The sequence below is a fragment of the Gobius niger genome, assembly GCF_951799975.1.
Source record: "Gobius niger genome assembly, chromosome: 5".
In the NCBI taxonomy this organism is placed as follows: domain Eukaryota; kingdom Metazoa; phylum Chordata; class Actinopteri; order Gobiiformes; family Gobiidae; genus Gobius; species Gobius niger.
This window is the reverse complement of record NC_136856.1, coordinates 37,497,790-37,516,716: the sequence shown is the minus strand read 5'-3', so window position 1 is coordinate 37,516,716 and position 18,927 is coordinate 37,497,790. Positions and strand designations below refer to the sequence as shown.

Here is an 18,927-nt window from a genome sequence, read left to right as displayed (position 1 = left end):
ATCAGTGCCATGTGGTCAGTAGGGTTGGGTACTGTTAAACAATTCCAGCCTGGTATCTTTTAGTTTTTTTGCATATAGTTTTTTTTTTAATACGTTTTTTTCCCCCTATTTTTTACTTAATTTTTGCCTAATGTTTGCCACATTTTTCCCCCCCACAATTATTTATTATTTTTGCTTAAATCTTTTACTTTCCACAATTCTTTCCCTAATTTTTCTTTTTTTTTCTGACCAAAGGAGCTAAGAAGCTTCTGTGACTCGAAGCGAAACATTCTCAACTTTACCAAAACCCAGTCCAGTCGATGATTTAAACTTTTCTACGTTCCCTCATTTTTGCTCATTTTTATTACTCATATTTTCCCTATTCCTCACAATTTATTCCCAATTTTTCCCCTAATTTTTTTACACACATTTCCCTTAATTTCCCCCCAAATGATTCCCCATTTCTCACACATTTCTTGACATTGGAGAGATGTCATTGTCAGTATTTGTGGGTAAAGACGGGCAGAGAACCGCAGCTCTACGACGCTCCAGGATCCATCGTTTTTAGTGTTTCTGGAAGGTTTTTTCTGCTGATGTAACCGTCTCCATGGTAATGCTACATTCTGTTCAGAAAACCTAAAAAACCTAAAAACCCTGGAGCGTCACAGAGGGCGCCGTGATGGACATTAACAACCGCTGGGTCACTAAAGGTCAACACGCACTAATATCCAGAGATGCTTTATCCAAATCTTAAAGTTTCTCGAGCTCACAGCCTATAGGCGAGAAGGACGCCTCATTTGAACGCTAAGACTGACAAAAGTGATCGTAACTTTTTTGCCATGTTTTCGTCGCTCTTTTTTTTAACGTTGTTGTGGCTTTTTTTTTTATTGCGCTAATGTTGCTTTTCCGGCAGTTTTTTGCTCTGAATATCTTTGGGTAAATAACTTAAGGCTACATTAATCGCTACATAGTGGCTTTTTCGTTGCGTTTTCATCCTATTTTTTGCCTTGTTTTTGTCGCTGTTTTGACTATTGTTTTAAGAAGCTTGTAGATTTGGGTAAAGCCAAACTGGAGGAAATGGGGGGTTCAGGTGGGGGTTCATATTCACTTAGATTTAGTGAAAGTTGTGTCTTTAGAACATTGAGAGCCAAAACAGGTATCGGTTCAGATTCAGATATCCGATATCGTATTTTTTTCAGTATCGGATCGTGCCTCCCTACTAATATCAATTTCCTTTTTTCCGCTTGCAAACCGACATAATGGACCTTTAAAGGGGGGGTATTATGCAAAATGGACTTTTTCAAGCTTTACATCATGTTATTATGTCACTCCCTCATTAAAAACATGCCTGAAGTGTTGCCTTGGCACATTCATGTATTTTTGAGTCATCTGTAAAAACTCTGATGGCGGCCATTTTAGGGATAGGTTTGCCCGAGTCCTCCTAGGAACGCCCCCACCTCCTGGAGACGCCTCCGAGCTTTCGTCACCAGCCGAGTAACCAACCACTGCTCCTCAGCAGAGCCCCCTCCCCACTGATGCCACAGACAGCGTGTGGAGGGGGCGTGTCTGAAAGGGTCAGAGGTTCTTAAAGAGACAGAGGCCTATTTCAAGACATTCACTACAGCCATTTTGAGAGAGACATTTTATACAAGGCAGTTATTCTAATTGACTGCATTTACAGACCAACAGAAGGTTTGGTCATCATTGTAGTGTGATATAGACTGGTGCTATGTGATTGAAAAAAGCATAATACCCCCTCTTTAATGAAACAGCGGCGCAAATACCTCACTGTCCTTCACTCACACTGACCAACATGTGGTGGCGCTGTTTCTTTGTTTTACGGCTCTTTATCGGACACAGACTTTTGGAAAACGGCTGAAATCCTGAAGCGTCTGAAGGGGCACAGAGGGCGTGTCCTCCCGTCGTCACGGAGACGGCGGCAGCGGCGGCGCTCGGCGGAGTCTCTGCGCGGCGTCCACGGCCTCCTGGATCAGACACTGGCAGAAGCCGTACAGCACCAGCGCCAGGAGCGTCAGCGGCACCAACGCCACCAGGGCCACGCCCACCCACAGCCGCGCCGTCATCAGCAGGTAGATCCCCAGGGGGAGGGACGAGAAGTACACCTGAGGGAGAGGGTAACGCTTTGATGCTGTTGGTCCAGGGTCAGGAATACAGGAAGTGACTTTGTTTTAGCTTGAATAGTCGTTTTTTTTTTTCTTTTTTCGCTTTCAACATTCTTCCCTTTCCCTTTTTCCCAAAATGTTTCCTTATTTTTGCCACATTTTTTCCTTAATTTATCCATTTTTTTGTACAGATTTCAGTGGGGTGGGCCATATCGCCGTAATGTTTTATATCACGATATAATTTATGTTCCGCTCAGCTCCATCAGAGCAGCATATCTTATATATCTATATCTTCTAATATATCGTTATCGTGATGTTTCTATTTTTGTGATCTTTTTTTTTTTTACAAAAATCATTCCCAATTTTTCCTTATCCACCCCATTTACCTAAACATTTTTTACCCATTTTTCTTCATTGAGTCCCCATTTTTACCCAAATTATTCCAAATGTATTCATTTTTTTTTCTTATTTATTCCCGTTTTTTTACCACATTTTTTCCAATTTTTTTTTACCCAATTTCCCCCCCCATTGGTCTCCATTTCCCCCCAAACTTTTGCAATTTCTTCCCCCGATCTTTCCTAATTTCCCCACTTTTTCTTAATTTATTCCCCATTTTTCCCCAAAAAGAATTTCCTCATTTTTCAAACATTCTTGACTAAATTGTTGGAGAGTCGAGGAGTAGATCTGAGAACAGCCCAGGGGGAACGAGGACTTTTACATAATTATCTAATTCCTGACAGATTTATTGAGCTTTAAACCAAAAACGAATAATAACTATATTATTCAAAAACTAAACTTGATCCAAAATCCCTCTGAGCAAATGTTTGAACTAATAAATCACAAAATAAAACCATTTAAACCTGTCTCTGTCCGTTATTGAAAAGTCTGAGGCTCGTCATAAACAAACACATAAAGACTCACGAAGCACAGCGCCCCCATGAGGCAGCGTGGGACACTGCACTTCTGCGGCAGGTGGCAGTGGGCGGAGCTTGTGGGTCTGCAGATGGCGCTGAGGGCGTTCAGGGAGGAGTCTTCAGTGACCTCGAGGACGGTGATGAGCAGACAGTCCGAGTCTGAGGATCAGAAAACACCTACTTTTGATACTTTTACTTTTCTGATACCAGGACCTAAACCTTTTTTATTTTTTCTTAATTTATATTTTTTACCCCATTTTTCCCATTTCCCCCCGCATTTCCCCCCAAAATTTACCTGACAGGGAGGTGGGGCTTTACCTGACAGGGAGGCGGGGCTTTACCTGACAGGGAGGCAAGACTTTACCTGACAGGGAGGCGGGACTTTACCTGACAGGGAGGCGGGACTTTACCTGACAGGGAGGCAGGGCTTTACCTGACAGGGAGGCGGGACTTTACCTGACAGGGAGGCGGGACTTTACCTGACAGGGAGGCGGGACTGACAGGGAGGTGGGACTTTACCTGACAGGGAGGCGGGACTGACAGGGAGGTGGGACTTTACCTGACAGGGAGGCGGGACTTTACCTGACAGGGAGGCGGGACTTTACCTGACAGGCAGGCGGGACTTTACCTGACAGGCAGGCGGGACTTTACCTGACAGGGAGGCGGGACTTTACCTGACAGGGAGGCGGGACTTTACCTGACAGGGAGGCGGGACTTTACCTGACAGGGAGGCGGGACTTTACCTGACAGGGAGGCGGGACTTTACCTGACAGGGAGGCGGGACTTTACCTGACAGGGAGGCGGGACTTTACCTGACAGGGAGGCGGGACTTTACCTGACAGGCAGGCGGGACTTTACCTGACAGGGAGGCAGGACTTTACCTGACAGGGAGGCGGGACTTTACCTGACAGGGAGGCGGGACTTTACCTGACAGGGAGGCGGGACTTTACCTGACAGGGAGGCGGGACTTTACTTGACAGGGAGGCAGGACTTTACCTGACAGGGAGGCGGGACTTTACCTGACAGGGAGGCGGGACTTTACCTGACAGGCAGGCGGGACTTTACCTGACAGGGAGGCGGGGCTTTACCTGACAGGGAGGCGGGACTGACAGGGAGGCGGGACTTTACCTGACAGGGAGGCAGGACTTTACCTGACAGGGAGGCGGGACTTTACCTGACAGGAGGGCGGGACTTTACCTGACAGGGAGGTGGGACTTTACCTGACAGGGAGGCGGGACTTAACCTGACAGGAGGGCGGGACTTTACCTGACAGGAGGGCGGGGCTTTACCTGACAGGGAGGCGGGGCTCAGTAGGACTTCCCCTGACCCAGAGCCGGTCCTGGGATCGGTTTGGACGTTGATCCTGGTGGAGATCCTGCTCCTTCTCTGGAACTGGTCTTTGACGAGAACGGACAGGATCTGCGTGTCCTCCTCCATCAGCCACAGCTACACAAATACACCGTGTATATAAGTACATGCAGGTACATGAGGTGATGATGAAGTATCAGTAAAGTACCTGGTTGTGTCGGATGTGAGTTTCCTGTCGACAGAACGGACACGTGACCACCAGCTCCTCCCCTAAAGGAAGAAGAGCAACGTTACAGGTATCGGGAAAGCAGCGAAAGAAAATCTTTAGATCCAGGTTTTGATGCTGCTGCTCCAGGGACAGGGTTAAAGGAAGTGACTTGGTTGTTTCAGTCCCAATTTGTTTCCCCTATTTTTGGTCAATTTTTATTTAGTTCGCCCACTCATTTTTGCCTTATTTATTTATTTTCTTTACTATTTTTGCCCCATTATTATTTACACAATTTCCCCCCATTTCCCCACATTTCTTGACATTGGAGTTGAACCCAGAAAATGATTACAGAGGGATAACGAAAAGGATTTATTAAGGCAAACAAGTTACTTAGTACTGCTTTATGAAACATTTAGAAAATGTTTTTCTGCCCTTAGTTTCTTGGTTGTTAAATGATACAAATGTAAAAGAGATGAAATGGAAAGAAAATGTATAAATTATTTATCTGTTTTCTGGTTCTATATGACAAATATTTTAATATAGGTATCGCAAAAAGTATTGTTAAAGGACCGGTATCTAAAAAATGTAACGACGTAAACGCACTCATTGGACAAAGCCACTGTGAATCAACCACACAGTGAGTGTGTTTGAAAGGACTGATGGCGGCGCAGGCGGCAGAGCGGGCTTGACTGGTTCTTTGATGTAAAGGACTTTGAGTAACTAATGAAGGTGGAAAAGCGAGAGCGCCGGATGGTTCACGCCTCCGTGTCGTCCAGTTATTTCTGATAATTATCGTTTAATGTAAAGGTGCCGGACACAGCAGGCTCCAAATTCTACCATTTATTTTGCCTTACACATAAAATAAATAGTTCATCTAAAGCTTAATGTCCTGACACATGTTAGCTAAATCTAAAGCCCAATAAACTAGAAAGAGGGAAACTAGGGATGCAGGGGGGGGCCCAGAGCTGGGGGGGCCCAGAGCTGGGGGGGCCCAGAGCTGGGGGGGGCCCAGAGCTGGGGGGGGCCCAGAGCTGGTCAGTCAGGTCATAAATGATATTATTTGAGCAAAATAACTGATCTAATTTAGGGATGAACCGATACCACTTTTTCTAAAACCAGTACGAGTGCTTTGATTTAAGTACTCGCCGATACCGAATACCGATACAAGTACAAGGCATTTTCTTCAACATATTTACTTTTTTCACAGCAGATTGGTTAGTAATTAGTTAATTTACTCATTTACATTTCCTTAAGTAAAGTAGGCGACACTTTTAAGAACAGTTATATCAGAATTGTGCTGATGCCATTTATTTATTTATTTTCATTCAATATATTTTTTATTTTTTATTGCTCTGTCCATCATAGACAGAACAGCCCATGTCCAAAAGCTCCCAATGCTTGTGCTTTATTCATTTATCTATTTTTATTCAACAATATTATTGTTACTTATTACTGCAGATAAATGGTCTCTTTTCGTCTTTACCACAGCTCTGTGTGGATTTTCTCGTGTGTTTATAGTAACTTATCCAGTAGCTTCAGCATTTTCATTGTTTTGCTGCAGCTCATTTTCGCTCAGTATGGACATGCTGTATCTCTTTAATTTGGATTTTCTGAGGACTTTTTAGTCGCTGGGTTAGTTTTTTCAGTTGCATAAGCCCCTGGGCCGAAAATGGCGTCAGAATGGCCAAAACTGTTAGCCGCGAGTTAGCGGCTAGTTAGCATCATTAGCCTGCACTGCAGACGCTGCAGCACTAACAACATTTAGCTCTGGTTAAATCCAGCACAGACTCTGATTTAGGGAGTGTCGTCTGTAATAAAGTCAGCTCTATGTGGATTATTGGATTTACACTAAACAATCCTCCAGTTTGTTGCTGTTTTCTCTCCTCAGCTGATTGATTGATCCTGCGTCTCAGGATCAGTGTGTGAAGGCTGCTGACCCACTTGCAGGAGCAGAAATAGTAGCAGTAACAGTGGCAGTAAAAGTACTAGTAACAGTAGTATTACCGTAATATGTGCAGTACTGACCAGTCTGCAGGAGGAGGCGGTGAAGACATTTGCAGCAGAGTCGGTGTTGACACTGCAGTACCTTGGGCCTCCTGCTGGTGGCGTCATAACGACTATAGCAGATTTTACACTCAAGCTCCAGCTGCTCCACACTCAGTGTCTTCACCTGGGAACACTGGGATTATTATCACTTTAACACAGGGAACACTGGGATTATTATCACTTTAACACAGGGAACACTGGGATTATCATCACTTTAACACAGGGAACACTGGGATTATTATCTCTTTAACACTGGGAACACTGGGATTATTATCACTTTAACACTGGGAACACTGGGATTATTATCACTTTAACACTGGGAACACTGGGATTATTATCACTTTAACACTGGGAACATTGGGATTATTATCACTTTAACACAGGGAACACAGGGATTATTATCACTTTAACACTGGGAACACAGGGATTATTATCACTTTAACACTGGGAACACAGGGATTATTATCACTTTAACACTGGGAACACTGGGATTATCATCACTTTAACACTGGGAATGCTGGGATTACCATCACTTTAACACTGGGAATGCTGGGATTACCATCACTTTAACACTGGGAATGCTGGGATTATTACCACTTTAACAAAGGAAACACTGGGATTATCATCACTTTAACACTGGGAATGCTGGGATTATCATCACTTTAACACAGGGAATGCTGGGATTATCATCACTTTAACACTGGGAATGCTGGGATTATTATCACTTCAACACTGGGAATTCTGGGATTATTATCACTTTAACACAGGGAACGCTGGGATTATTATCCCTTTAACACTGGGAACACTGGGATTATTATCACTTTAACACTGGGAACACTGGGATTATTATCACTTTAACACTGGGAACACTGGGATTATTATCACTTTAACACAGGGAACACAGGGATTATTATCACTTTAACACTGGGAACACAGGGATTATTATCACTTTAACAATGGGAACACTGGGATTATCATCACTTTAACACTGGGAATGCTGGGATTACCATCACTTTAACACTGGGAATGCTGGGATTATTACCACTTTAACAGAGGAAACACTGGGATTATTATCACTCTAACACTGGGAATGCTGGGATTATCATCACTTTAACACTGGGAATGCTGGGATTATCATCACTTTAACACTGGGAATGCTGGGATTATTATCACTTTAACACTGGGAACACTGGGATTATTATCCCTTTAACACTGGGAACACAGGGATTATTATCACTTTAACACTGGGAACACTGGGATTATTATCACTTTAACACAGGGAACACAGGGATTATTATCACTTTAACACTGGGAACACAGGGATTATTATCACTTTAACACAGGGAACACAGGGATTATTATCACTTTAACACTGGGAACACTGGGATTATTATCACTTTAACACTGGGAACACTGGGATTATTATCACTTTAACACAGGGAACACAGGGATTATTATCACTTTAACACTGGGAACACAGGGATTATTATCACTTTAACAAAGGAAACACTGGGATTATAATCCCTCTAACACTGGGAATGCTGGGATTATCATCACTTTAACACTGGGAATGCTGGGATTATCATCACTTTAACACTGGGAATGCTGGGATTATTATCACTTCAACACTGGGAATTCTGGGATTATTATCACTTTAACACAGGGAACGCTGGGATTATTATCCCTTTAACACTGGGAACACTGGGATTATTATCACTTTAACACTGGGAACACTGGGATTATTATCACTTTAACACTGGGAACACTGGGATTATTATCACTTTAACACAGGGAACACAGGGATTATTATCACTTTAACACTGGGAACACAGGGATTATTATCACTTTAACAATGGGAACACTGGGATTATCATCACTTTAACACTGGGAATGCTGGGATTACCATCACTTTAACACTGGGAATGCTGGGATTATTACCACTTTAACAGAGGAAACACTGGGATTATTATCACTCTAACACTGGGAATGCTGGGATTATCATCACTTTAACACTGGGAATGCTGGGATTATCATCACTTTAACACTGGGAATGCTGGGATTATTATCACTTCAACACTGGGAATTCTGGGATTATTATCACTTTAACACAGGGAACGCTGGGATTATTATCCCTTTAACACTGGGAATGCTGGGATTATTATCCCTTTAACACTGGGAATGCTGGGATTATAATCCCTCTAACACTGGGAACACTAGGATTATTATCACTTTAACTCAGGGAACGCTGGGATTATTATCACTTTAACACAGGGAACGCTGGGATTATTACCACTTTAACACTGGGAATGCTGGGATTATAATCCCTCTAACACTGGGAACGCTGGGATTATTATCCCTTTAACACTGGGAATGCTGGGATTATAATCCCTCTAACACTGGGAACACTGGGATTATTACCACTTTAACTCAGGGAACGCTGGGATTATTATCACTTTAACAAAGGGAACACTGGGATTATTATCCCTCTAACACTGGGAATTCTGGGATTATTATCCCTTTAACACAGGGAATGCTGGGATTATTATCCCTTTAACACAGGGAACGCTGGGATTATTATCCCTTTAACACAGGGAATGCTGGGATTATTATCCCTTTAACACAGGGAATGCTGGGATTATTATCCCTTTAACACAGGGAACGCTGGGATTATTATCCCTTTAACACAGGGAACGCTGGGATTATTATCCCTTTAACACAGGGAACGCTGGGATTATTACCACTTTAACACTGGGAATGCTGGGATTATTATCCCTTTAACACAGGGAATGCTGGGATTATTATCCCTTTAACACAGGGAACGCTGGGATTATTATCCCTTTAACACAGGGAACGCTGGGATTATTACCACTTTAACACAGGGAACGCTGGGATTATTATCCCTTTAACACTGGGAATGCTGGGATTATTATCCCTCTAACACTGGGAATGCTGGGATTATTATCACTTTAACACTGGGAATTCTGGGATTATTATCACTTTAACACAGGGAACGCTGGGATTATTATCCCTTTAACACTGGGAACGCTGGGATTATTATCCCTTTAACACTGGGAATGCTGGGATTATAATCCCTCTAACACTGGGAATGCTGGGATTATTATCACTTTAACACTGGGAATTCTGGGATTATTATCACTTTAACACTGGGAACACTGGGATTATTATCCCTTTAACACTGGGAACACTGGGATTATTATCCCTTTAACACAGGGAATGCTGGGATTATTATCCCTTTAACACAGGGAACGCTGGGATTATTACCACTTTAACACTGGGAATGCTGGGATTATTATCACTTTAACACTGGGAACACTGGGATTGTTATCCCTTTAACACTGGGAACACTGGGATTATTATCACTTTAACACTGGGAACACTGGGATTATTATCACTTTAACACTGGGAACACTGGGATTATTATCTCTTTAACACTGGGAACACTGGGATTATTATCCCTCTAACACTGGGAATGCTGGGATTATTATCACTTTAACACTGGGAATTCTGGGATTATTATCACTTTAACACAGGGAACGCTGGGATTATTATCCCTTTAACACTGGGAACGCTGGGATTATTATCCCTTTAACACTGGGAATGCTGGGATTATAATCCCTCTAACACTGGGAATGCTGGGATTATTATCACTTTAACACTGGGAATTCTGGGATTATTATCACTTTAACACTGGGAACACTGGGATTATTATCCCTTTAACACTGGGAACACTGGGATTATTATCCCTTTAACACTGGGAACACTGGGATTATTATCACTTTAACACTGGGAACACTGGGATTATTATCCCTTTAACACTGGGAACACTGGGATTATTATCACTTTAACACTGGGAACACTGGGATTATTATCACTTTAACACTGGGAACACTGGGATTATTATCCCTCTAACACTGGGAATGCTGGGATTATTATCACTTTAACACTGGGAACACTGGGATTATTATCACTTTAACACAGGGAACGCTGGGATTATTATCTCTTTAACACTGGGAACACTGGGATTATTATCCCTCTAACACTGGGAATGCTGGGATTATTATCACTTTAACACTGGGAACACTGGGATTATTATCCCTTTAACACTGGGAACACTGGGATTATTATCACTTTAACACTGGGAACACTGGGATTATTATCTCTTTAACACTGGGAACACTGGGATTATTATCACTTTAACACTGGGAACACTGGGATTATTATCACTTTAACACTGGGAACACTGGGATTATTATCACTTTAACACTGGGAACATTGGGATTATTATCACTTTAACACTGGGAACACTGGGATTATTATCACTTTAACACTGGGAACACTGGGATTATTATCTCTTTAACACTGGGAACACTGGGATTATTATCCCTCTAACACTGGGAATGCTGGGATTATTATCACTTTAACACTGGGAACACTGGGATTATTATCACTTTAACACTGGAAACGCTGGGATTATCATCACTTTAACACTGGGAACACTGGGATTATTATCACTTTAACACTGGGAACACTGGGATTATTATCCCTTTAACACTGGGAACACTGGGATTATTATCCCTTTAACACTGGGAACACTGGGATTATTATCCCTTGAACACTGGGATTATTATCACTTTACTGGGATTAAATGGGGTGGGGCTGCTCACCTGGCCGTCCGTCTCCTCTGGTTCTTTCATCCTATTGGCCGAGACCAGGTCACTGGGGGCGGGTCTTAACGTCTCACCTGAAGAAATAAATAAACAGTGAAGTAAGAGGCTAACCACTGTGCCACCGTGTCACACGTGGGTGTTACCTGGGCTCTGGGGGGCGGAGTCCATCAGGGTTTAAAAAGCAGTCATCTGGATGGGGCTGGTTCACCTCCTTCAGCGGCAGATTCCTCAGGTTTAAAACATTGAAAAAGTTTCTACAAAAACATGAAATGTATCAGAAAGAGAAGAGAGGAGTTTTTTAGTAGTAGTTTATTTTGTCGACTACTAAAAAACAATAAAACGTAAACTCTCTGAGGAAGGCTTATGCCGAAACGCATTATTGTTTACTCTATGTTGCAACCAAATAAAGAAATATGTGAGTATCTCTCAGTGGCGGCTGGTGATGTGAAAACCAGGGGGGGCTGTTGCCTCTACCTACCTTCAAATATATTTTAGAAGATACTTATAAACATTGTTTTTAACTTTAAAAAGAAAGTTATCTTTGGGGCATTTAATAATACAATTTTATGTAGAATATATTCAAAACTTATTGTTTAGTTTTATTCAACCACTGATTTGTGTTTTGTACCAACAGAACCAGAACAAAGGCAGGAGGTGTTTCCTCTTTGATTTCATGTACAGTTTTAGTCCCAGACCTGCTGTGGTTTCATTATGAGCCTCAGAGCCACAGGTTTAAACCCGTATAAACCATCAGACAAATGATCCAGTCAGAAATAATGTGCAGCTCACGTATAGACGAGAGTCCTCCTCCTCCGAGGCACCTGGAGCTCCTCCTGTAGCACCTGGAGCTCCTCCTGTAGCACCTGGAGCTCCACCTCTGTTTCCCTCAGTGAATGAATGACGTTCCCCTCTCCTGTCGTAGCTCCTGCTCACGGTCCTGAATCTTCTCTCCATCAAATGTCCACGTCCTGGGACATGAGTGTCCAAGTCAGCGAGGGTTGTCCCAAAGTGTGAAATAAACAAGCAGCAGCTAAAGCAGACGAGCTAGTTAGCATCGCCATGCTACCTCCAGGAAAGTCCGTTTAGACGTGACTTCTGACTGAAGAAAGTTGTCCCAAGTCCATTAGTTTGACTAAATCCTTTCACCTCCTCTCAGGAAACAACACGAAGCTTCTCCGGTTTTTCCTCCGATCGTCCGTGAGCTCAGAGCTGCTCCAACAACGAGCTCCTCGTGTTTGTTTACAGTAGAGCTTCCTCGTCTTTCACCTGTTAAATCTCCGATGACGCTGAGGCCAAGCGCCATCGGGGATTTATTATTGTGCGTCTCTGATTGGTTGAATTAATGATATTTGGTGACGTTTTTATACCATATCAGAGCGCCATTGGTTAGATGCTCGGGGCGCTGTTCCTCGCCGCCCCGAGGAACTACACATTTATGAGGCTGTTACAGCACAAGATGAACCAGGCAGACAAAATGACACCTCCTTCACCTCCGCTCCCCCTCACGCCAGTGTTAAAAAACACCTGTACATAAGAAAGTTAGGATTTTGCTAAACTTTAAACTTTTTATTTTATTTGCAAAATTGACAGGAGGGGCGGCGCCCACCGCCCATAATGGACCAGCCGCCACTGGTATCTCTGTCTGGATGAACTACATTGATGTGCCATCCTTATTTTGTCATTTCATTCTTTAAAGATTAAATAAACATTTCCATTATTCCCTGTACAGCACGACCCAAAGGGTTTAGGCTGTAGATTAACGTCTTAACCCCCACATGAACGGAACACATTTTCTGCAGTTTGAGATTACCCAAATCTAAAAACTTCTGGAAAAAAGCGTCAAAATAACAAAGAAAACGAGGATCAAAACGCAACAAAAAAAGTGACTAAAGAGCGACAAAAACGGACCAGAAAAGCAACAATAGCACAACAAAAAGCAACAAAAAGGCAACAAAAATGCAATAAAAAGTGATTAAAAAAAGTGACAAAAACGCAATAAAACACACAAAAAACAAATTTTGAGGATTATAGGAAGTGACTTGGTTTCAGCTGAAATAAATGATTTTTCCCCCATTTCTTATGTTTTTTTATCCAATGTTTGCCCATCCATCCATCCATCCATTTTCTTCCGCTTTATCCGGGGCCGGGTCGCGGGGGCAGCAGCCTCAGCAGAGATGCCCAGACCTCCCGATCCACACACACCTCCTCCAGCTGTTCTGACCCCGAGGAAACACCAGGCCAGCTCGGAGACATAGTCCCACCACCGTGTCCTGGGTCTTCCACGAGGCCTTGTCCCACTAGGACATGCCTGGAACACCTCCCGCGGGAGGCGACCAGGAGGCATCCGGAACAGATGCCGAGCCACCTCAGCTGCTCCTTTCGACGTGGAGGAGCAGCGACTCTACTCCGAGCTCCTCCCGGGTAACTGAGCTCCTCACCCGATCTCGGAGGGTGCGCCCAGACACCCTGCGAAGGAAACTCATTTCGGCCGCTTGTATTCGCGATCTTGTCCTTTCGGTCATGACCCAAATCTCATGACCATAGGTGAGGGCGGGAACGTAGATCGATCGGTAAATCAAGAGCTTTGCCCCGACTCAGCTCCCTCTTCACCACGACAGACCGATACAGCGACCGCATCACTGCTGACGCCGCACCGATCCATCTGTCGATCTCACGCTCCATCCGTCCCTCACTGAGAACAAGACCCCGAGATACTTGAACTCCTCCTAATTTCTTTTCTCCTTTTCCCAATTATTTCCCTCATTATTGTTGTTTTCTGATTCTAGACGACATATTTTAGTATTGGTATTGCAGAAAGTATCGCTTAAGTCACGGTATTGAAAAAGGCCAATGCGAAACTCATCTATTAATAACCCAAACCTCCTAACACAAACATGTACAACAGCAATTTTAATACTTCCTTTGAACGGGAGCCGGTGAAAAGATAAATCCTGCTCCAGACTCACTGAATAAAACATTAGAGGCTTAAAATAAACCGCTGCACAGAAACAAGACCAGGGACTAAAGTATTTCTTATTCATATTAATAATATGTTTCAAGTCGTTAACGAGACGAAAACTGGGACAAAAACCTGCAGATGTTTGGGGCGACTCCTAAAAACTGAAGTCAAAGTGGAAAAAAGGGGCTAAAAACATGTAAAAACATGTACACTAGCACCCTATATCCTTGCATATGTTTGTATCAGACACATTGGAAGTAGCTACAGGACATTAAGATTTAGGCAAACACTAAGAAGAATCGGTTAATTGACATAATTTCATGGTTAATCATCGTTACTATGATGACACAAATAACGGCTTTAATCTGAGTTTCCATGTTTGAGTCAAGCTCCCAGTATTTGACCTGTGTAATGGGTTATCAGCATCAGGGCAGGTGTGGTTAGGTTCAGTGAACTAAGTTCATATTAAAACTAAAAAGAATCATTGGACTAAATCCTGACCTAAACTAATTGACAGTAGGTTTTAGTTAGTTACAGTTTTAGCTATATTGTATTGAAGCTGAATCACTCTCTGCGACATTTTAAGCATGTTTTACTCATTCTGAATGATTTGAATGACCTGTAGCCTATAATATAACTTTCCACTTCCTCCCTGTACCACATTTAAGTGCAATTGCTGGTCCAAAATTGTAAATACAAATGAGTTTTGAACGTTTAGCCTGATGGAATAAAGACTTCAGAGTCAAACTGAATCAAAAAGAAAGAGAGCAGAATAACGAGAGACACAGACATGACTGAAGCCGGGGGTGAATCACCTGTTCGCGGCCGTAATGGCGGCTTGTGTAGAGGAGCGGACAGAGACACGGCGCTACCCGGGCTCACGGCTCTGTACAGCGGCTTCACTCGGCGCTGATGGTCCCCTCACAGAGGCGAGGCTGGAGGGCAGACGGCGGAGGAGCTCCCGGGAGGTCAGGACACACGGAGAGAGGACACACGGTGAGCAGCTCCATCCTCTGACCGCCCTCCTCCGTGTGTCTCTGCGGGCGGAGGATGCTCTGCCCCGGGGAGGCTCTGGCGGAGGTGCGGACGGTGTTATCGCTGTTTATTTTGTAGAAATCGTGGGCTCCATCTTGTCTCCTTCTCCTCCGTGTCACTCGTCGTCACTGCGCGCGTGTCACTGCGGCGCGGCGGGAAAGAGCCCTGGTTACCGTGGCAACGGCCGCAGCAGCGGGAAAACGCTCGGGGAGAAGGACATTCCGCCATTAACCAAATAAATAAAAAGAGAATAAAAAAACAAACAAAAAAAGTCTTGAGAATTAAGGGAATTAAGGGAATTAAGGCACTAAGATTAAGGCTTTAACACCTTAACCCCCGCCAGAATCGAGTTCATTTTCTCCAGCTCCAAAAGCTTCTGGTCTGGAGCTGGAGAGCAACACCACATTTTTGTCACATTTTTGAAGTGTTTTGTCACTTTTTGTGGCTTTTTGTTGCTGTTTCATTGCTTTTTGGCGCTTTTTCGTTGTGTTTTTGGCGCATTTCTGTCCCATTTTTGTTGCATTTTTTGTCATGTTTTTGCGTAGCTTTTTTGTCACTTTTTGTGTTTTTTTTTGTTGCTTTTTCGTCTTTTTTTTTCATTGCTTTTTGTCATGTTTTTGTCACTTTTTGTTGCTCTTTTATCGCTTTTTGTTGCGTTTTCATCTTTGTTTTTATCGCTATTTTTCTGCTTTTCTTTTTAGCTTTTAGATTTGGGTGAAGCCAAACTGGAGAACATGTGCCCGGTTCAGGTGGGTGTTAAGAGATTAAATGTAGGCTCTCAGTTACGGGACTAGTCCATCTTCAATGAGAGTCATCTTGTAGTTGAAGTGCCGAACGTTTCACCTCTTCACCCAAAAGGCTTCATCAGTGCACTGCAGGTCCAGCTCAGCCCGCAGCTATAAAGGCTTTAAATGTAATTAAAAAGCATTAAACTGGATTAAGAATGGATTAAAATTGACATTTAATCTGACGTCGCTCATCCAGCCTATTTTTACTGCACCCATTAGTTGAAAATACAACCATGGCCCTAAAACACATTCAACTGCAGTTTGACTGGAATAGCCTCAACAAGTAAAGTAAAAAGAGTCCCATTCAGAATCTCCATAGACTTTCAATAAATTAAAACATTAAAAGTTTAAAGCACAGCCCTAGTCAGCTCTGTGACTTCTGAAAATAAACACTGAATATGTTGAAATGTTTTTTTATAACTTTTCAGTTTTTAAAGTATGTTTTATGTCTCCGAGTTAGCACAGAGATGATCAGTCTGCATCGTGTTTATAAAATCTTAATATTTAAATTCTAGGAAAGTCAATGCATAAAATGAATGGGATTTTTATTTCCAGCACCAGAACAGGACAAATGTTATTATTACTTTTTTTTATTTTTATTAAAATATCAACAGTTTGAAAGCACAACACAGCTAATCAGCTCTGAGCTAACTCATGGACATAAAACATGCATGGTTAAATTGAAGATTTGTCTTAAACATTATCAACTGAAAAGTTATAAAATCATTTCACCGAGTCTTTTCTTCTGAAATATCCGCACACTGGTTGGTAGTTTGCTCAGAGTTGATAAGCTGCTCTTAAACTCTTAAGATTTTTTTCCCCCCGAAAAATGTATGCAAAAAATATATATATATATTTTACGACGGACACGAGACCGGAAGTGGGTCTCTTGAGCTCTACAGACAGATTTACGATGACGTCACATTTTCCACACGATTCCGTACGGCGAAATCTTGTGTGTCAAGCCTCTAATTGTTTGTACGGATCATTGATAATATCCTGAAACACTGGTGCACTCCAATATTTGGATTCATGTCCAGCCAAATAGTTTTGAAGACTGGACTTCCCCAGGGCTGTATACTGTCACCCATTCTTTTGTACACTAACGGCTGCTACACAGAAGGAATGACCCTAAAGTACGCGGACGACATGGCTTTGGTGGCCCACCTCAAAGAAGCACAGACTCTGGCACAACACCAGCAGGAAGTCCACTCTTTGGTATATGGATTTGCGCAGAGCTCACAGGAGCTCAATATCTTCAAAACAAAGGAGGTTTGCTGTGGTGCCACAGGGTGAGGGTTGAGTGGATTTTTTCCAGCCCTTCTTATCCATGAACAGCAGGTAGAGCAGGTGGACTGTTTTAAATATTTGGGGACAGAAATAAACAGAAAACTGTCCTTTGGGTATCTTGCAGACTCTGTTTTTCTAAAGGCGCAACAGCGCCTCCACCTCCCCTGAAAGTTGAGATCTTTTAATATTAACAAAGACATTTTATCTGTACATTTCACTCATTAAATCCATCCTCACACACGATATATCTTCCAGGTTCAACTTTCTCACGGTCAAATACAAAACTCAATAGAATTGTAAACCGGGCCTGTAAGATCACCCAAACCCCTCAGACTCTGCGAACTGTCCAGGCAATCATTGTGGAGGAAATCCACTCTCATCACTGAAGATGCCACACACCCTTTGCATCACTCCTCTCTTTATTACAGGTAAACAGACAAACAACATAAGTCTTTTATTTTCATGATTATCATGCGCTGCATGATTATGTCCATCACACCCATCCATAATTGTCAGTGAAAAACACTATTGGTGGTTTCCATGTTCTCTCATGTGGGGCGAGGGCCAGATGTTCCTTTTAACTACTTTAAACTTTTACAGTCATATATATATATATATATATATATATATATATATATATATATATAAACGTAGGAATTACAAAAATTACCACAGACTGGGTCGGTGATCTTTGTACAAAGCCAAAAATCAATCAATTAGAATTTTCTAAATTATTTCTATTTGCTAAATGTCGGAAGAATTCGATTTTTGTTGTTGTTAAGTGTATTTAAACTAAAGTCAGAAGTTTACACTAAGATCACTTTACCTTTAAACAATTTGAAAAAGCCCAGATGACGATGTCATGTCCTTGGAAGCAAAAGTCTGGGTCATCCTTGGGTTCAATTTCAGGACGCTTGAAAGTGCCATGTTCATTGGCTAAAACAATTAAACCCAAGTATAAAAAAGATGGAAATGACCAGTCGTCACACAGATCAGAAAGAAGGCGGGTTCTGTGTCCCAGAGATGAACGTGCTGTGTCTGAAATGTGAAGATCAACCCAAGAACAAATGCAAAAGACCTGGTGAAGATGCTGAACCTGAAAAAGTTTGTCATTATCCAGAGTGAAACAAGTTCTGAACCGACATGGGCTGAGAGGGAACTCTGCCAGGAAGAAGCTCTGACTCCAAAAGAAACACAAGGATAAAGACTTTTATTTTTGGAGACATATCCTGTGGTCTTGTTTGGCCATAATGACCATCATCACGTTTGGAGGAAAAGCCTGAGAATACGGGGGGGCAGCATCATGCTGTGGGGTTGTTTTGCTGAACTGGTGCACCTCACAAAATAGATGACATCATCAAGAGAGAACTCTATGTGGAAATATTAGAGAAACATCTAAGACATCAGCCAGGAGGTTGGGTTTTCCAAATGGACAATGACCAAAAGCAAACTGCCAAACTGGCTCCATCCTTATGCCTAAGGATTTGAAAAAGTTAATGTTTTGAAGTGGTCATCACAAAGTCCTGATCTCAATCCAGTTGAAAAAGTATGGGCAGATAACCAAAATGTTTGACCCAAGTTATATTGTT

At 42.5% G+C, this 18,927-nt stretch overlaps 2 protein-coding genes across 2 annotated transcripts in view; one reads left to right on the top strand and one right to left on the bottom strand.

Moving 5' to 3' along the window:
- vipas39 (VPS33B interacting protein, apical-basolateral polarity regulator, spe-39 homolog) overlaps nt 1–18,927 on the top strand; it is a gene marked incomplete at its 5' end in the record, with an annotated part of 107,176 nt that overhangs the window by 62,951 nt on the left and 25,298 nt on the right. The window lies entirely within an intron of this gene.
- LOC306962762 (E3 ubiquitin-protein ligase RNF182) lies at nt 1,744–15,437 on the bottom strand. The gene is made up of 8 exons (XM_079556038.1): nt 15,041–15,437; nt 11,410–11,520; nt 11,264–11,340; nt 6,558–6,702; nt 4,533–4,594; nt 4,306–4,462; nt 3,024–3,175; nt 1,744–2,102 (listed from the first exon to the last, which is right to left on the bottom strand). Exons 2-8 carry the CDS (start codon nt 11,432–11,434, stop codon nt 1,905–1,907), a joined length of 816 nt encoding a protein of 271 aa, XP_079412164.1. The 5' UTR covers nt 11,435–11,520; nt 15,041–15,437; the 3' UTR covers nt 1,744–1,904.